This window comes from Centrocercus urophasianus, unplaced genomic scaffold, assembly GCF_019232065.1.
Source record: "Centrocercus urophasianus isolate 14NV4802_14NV808 unplaced genomic scaffold, USGS_Curo_1.0 seq_16, whole genome shotgun sequence".
NCBI lineage: Eukaryota > Metazoa > Chordata > Aves > Galliformes > Phasianidae > Centrocercus > Centrocercus urophasianus.
This window is the reverse complement of record NW_024884711.1, coordinates 34249314-34253236: the sequence shown is the minus strand read 5'-3', so window position 1 is coordinate 34253236 and position 3923 is coordinate 34249314. Positions and strand designations below refer to the sequence as shown.

General features: G+C 53.9%; 1 protein-coding gene across 2 annotated transcripts in view; it reads left to right on the top strand.

Annotated features, from left to right (window-relative positions):
* Positions 1 to 233: 233 nt before the first annotated feature.
* NRP1 (neuropilin 1) overlaps positions 234 to 3923 on the top strand; it is a 108950-nt gene continuing 105260 nt past the window's right edge. For both annotated transcript variants that reach the window (XM_042816915.1, XM_042816914.1), the window contains exons 1-2: positions 234 to 708; positions 3735 to 3909. In XM_042816915.1, coding sequence (XP_042672849.1) covers positions 642 to 708; positions 3735 to 3909 — 242 coding nt within the window. In that variant the 5' untranslated portion in view covers positions 234 to 641. The remainder of the gene's footprint in view (positions 709 to 3734; positions 3910 to 3923) is intronic.

Here is a 3923-nt window from a genome sequence, read left to right as displayed (position 1 = left end):
TCGCTCACTCCCCGCCGGGCAGGTGAGTGCGGGGCGCCGCCGCCCCAACACGAGCCCCAGCCCCGCAGGGCACCGCCGGGCACCGCTGGGTACCGCTGCTCCGGGGCCGCCGACCCCGCGGGATCCGCGCCGCGGATCAGAGCGGAGCGGGGAGGGCTCGAGAAAGCACTTTGCCGAACTCCGGCGCTTGTCCCCGCTCACCGCCGCTCTCCTCCCTTCTCTCCCCTCCGCAGAGCCGCCCCGCAGCCCGCCCCGGCAGAGCGCTCCCGAGGTGCCAGCAGCAGCCGCCAGGATTTTTGTCTGTCTTGTTTGTCTGTTTGTTTTTCTTTTTCTTTTTTTTTTTCCTCCTCGTTTTCGTTTGGCTTTCTAGTCTCTCTGGGAATGGCCGGGGCAGCGGCGCCCGAAGCGGGAACAAGTGTGGGGAAAAGCAGAGGGAGCCGGAGCTGAACGCCAGGATGCGGGCGAGCTGAGGCTCAGAGCGGGCGGCCAACCTCGCTCTGCCCCCGGGACTGCCCATACGGACCGTGCCTTCTGCTCCCGACTCCGGCCGGAGGATTTAAGACCTAGGAAGAGTTGTGCGTGGAGGGCATTTTTTTTTTTTTCTTCACATTTTTGTCTTTTCCCCGCTCTCGGAAGGGAAAATGGATTGGGGACTTCTCCTGCACTGCGCAGCCCTCACCTTCACTCTCGCCAGGGCTCTGAGAAGCGGTGAGTGTCGCGGGGACGGCGGTTCTGAGCCTGGGGGGCGGCTCCGGGGTTGCGGGAGCGGAGGGCGTGCAGTGGGGCCGCTCCGAGCCACTTCCCCCCCGGGAACTTTCCGCCGGGGGACGGGAGCGGTGCGATCCTCCCCCGTTACCTCCGGGCCGGGCATTGCCTTCTGTGCTCTTTGGGGTGCTCGTACCGAGCAGGCTGCTCGTTCTCACAAGATCAGGATAGACAGTTATCTTAATAGCGTTTCCTCCCATCGGCAATTAAATAAGTCTCGCCTTCGGTATCTCAAAGATAATGAACGCTGAAGGCGAAAGGCTCTTCCTCGCCCTTTCTTTCCCCAAAGCGAAACGTGTCGGAGTGCCTTGCCCGTTTCGGGCTGTCCGCGTACCTGCGGGTGTCACAGCACTCAGCCCACCCCTTCCCGAGGTGCGCAGTTTGTGTACAACTCACGCAGTGCCCGAGGGGGAGGGGAGAGGGGTGGGCTGAGCCGCCCCACGAAGGCTCAAATACTCTTCTAGGAGAGAAATCCCGTAACAGATGACCGATGCAGTTGGTTTACTGTCAGGCATCCCCTGCAAACACAACAAATTGAAAGCACCGCGCTCCTCTTTCCCCGAACAATGCCCGGGCACCGCGGATGTGTCTGTCACTGCCTGATGCATTTTTCAAGACGCTCCGGCTGTGGGAGCGCTGACGTTCCGCTCCCACACAGCGAGCAGCTCCTGCGAGTTTGCCTTTCCCTACAAATCCCGAGCAATTATTATTAACTAATTATCAAATATTTACTTTAGCCTGGCTGGGGTTTCAATCAAAGTAATTAAAAGAAGAGAGCACACTCCGCTCTGCGCTGGTATATTGTTTTAATAAGAGACCGCGAGCGGAAGAGAGAGCATTAAAGCCTCGTGGTTTATGACGGGAGTTCATCTCCTTCGCAGCGTTTGGAGGAGGCTGAGTTTAACGGGGGAGCCGCCTCCCGGCACAGAGGCACAGGAGCGGAGGTGTCAGGGGGTGCTCTGGTGGTGCCCCTGGCCCAGGTGAGGGGTGCTGCTCCCACATCACCCAGGGGTGCCCCAGCCCCGCGGCTCCAGGGCTGTCCTCTCCTTGGCCTTTGGAAGAAGGTGCTGGGCAGAAGCCTCCGTCTGCTGTGAGCGATGGGCGCGGGACCCTGCCCCAGGCACAGAGCCGATAACCTCCCTCTCACCCATGATGCCAACTTCACCTACATCCAGCGCTGGTGTCTGCTAAATTAATTCATTAACCTTATTTAGAACTAATGGTCCAAAGTCATTAGAAGCTACTCTTCTTAATCAAGTGTGAGAGAGATTGCGCAGAGCCGCGGAGCCGAGCAGGGCGCATTATCTTATTACTCTGTCACTTTCCCAGAAGTCGCAGATTAAACAGCGCTGGTGGTAGTGAGTCCACCTCAGCGTCCTCCGAACTGATTCTGTCGAGCGAATGGGAGCAGCGCTGCTTTATTTCAGGCGTTTTAGCAGATGCCAGACCCTGCCATGTTGTTTGCAGGGCTGGAGTGGGCTTAATGAGACGGGATCACTTTCCAAGGGTGCTTACAGAGGGAGGAAAAGGCAGGGTTCCCCGGAGCCCAGGCGGCGGATTAGCGAGATCACCAGTGACAGCTTTGAGCTCTGAGCCGCAGCGCCTTTTGTTCTGGTCAGGGGAAACAGGCTGTTCTGCAACGGCAAGGCGGAAATAAATAACAAGATAGCCATTCCCAGCAGCGTGCTTAGCAATATCTGGTTCTTGACCACACAGCTGCGTATGTATCATCCCCTCTTCTCTTAATTTATGGCAAATATTCTCTACAAAGCGTGCAGCTTAATGCATTTTTGATGTGTTCTTCCTCATTCATTTCCATTTGACCTGGTTTTTCTACAATAAAATCCTGTACATTCATAAATTCATGCTGAGAGTAAGGAATGCCATTTTGCTTTTGCAGAATGTGTATAAGATACAGCAGTGCAGTCTGTGTGTACCATTATTGGGATGTAGTGACATACAGGCTCCATTTTCAGTCCAGATAGTCTTCCTGTCTGTAGTTTACTGTCACATTTTATTGCTCAAAATTAAACAGTCACTCTTTAGGGAAAGTTTTCCTTCTCTGAGCATCCAGGCGTAGAAAACCATAGTAGAAAAATAAGTGAAACCAGAAATCTTCACTGGACAGTGAAGTGAGTGACGACGTAGTCTGAACCTCTTGTCCTTATATTGGTCTCTTTATTTTTGCCATAAGCCCTTAAGCACAACCTTGGCAGTGCTGCCCAGAGAACCAAAATATGACATGATACTTCTCACAGCCGCGCTCAGTCACTCCAGGAACTTTTGCAACTATTTTGCTATTAGAAATAAACCTTTGTTGTCTTTGGGGGGGAAGGGAGGAACAGAGGGAACGAGGAAGGATGTTGTTCTGCTCCATTACTTTGATGCAGCCTCCAAGCATGAACAAACTTCCTTGAAGGAATAAATAGTGGGTGATTTCTGCTTCACTAAAACCACTTTGTTCTCTGCCAGCCTGGGTTTGAGAAGCAGAGATAATTTTGGTCTGCCTAGATTTATGGCCTGATAAGCAAGGGGAGGGTCTGCTGCAAGGAGCAGGAATCCCTAGGACCATCCCAGTGACACTGACCAGGCTCATTTGGACAGAGGTCAGGCGGCCTCCTTTTAGTTGCCCTCCCACAGCTTTCCTGAAAACTTCATCGTTAAGGAGATTATACTTTGGGGGATAATTGGGTCTGTGACACCTCCTGAGCCAGTGTTAGCAGTGTTGGGAGGAGAGAGTTGAACACCGTATGGGCAGTGTTTGCTTGGGAGAGCTTTTAAAGATCAGGAAGGGGGGATCTTGTGCCTGATGTTGGATTTATGGATGGATGCAGAGAGTCAGGCCTCTTCCTTTCGGAAAATTTAGCAGAGATGGCTTTGTGCAAGCACACAGCAAAAGTTTGCTTGAGGAAGGCTGTCATCCCCTTGAAGTGCCAAAAACAAGCCAACCTGTTTTTCTTCCACTACAGATAAATGTGGCGACACGATCAAAATTCTAAGCCCCGGGTACCTCACCTCCCCCGGCTACCCCCAGTCCTACCACCCCAGCCAGAAGTGCGAGTGGCTGATCCAGGCCCCGGAGCCCTACCAGCGGATCATGATCAACTTCAATCCGCACTTCGACCTGGAGGACCGCGACTGCAAGTAAGTGCGGCCGC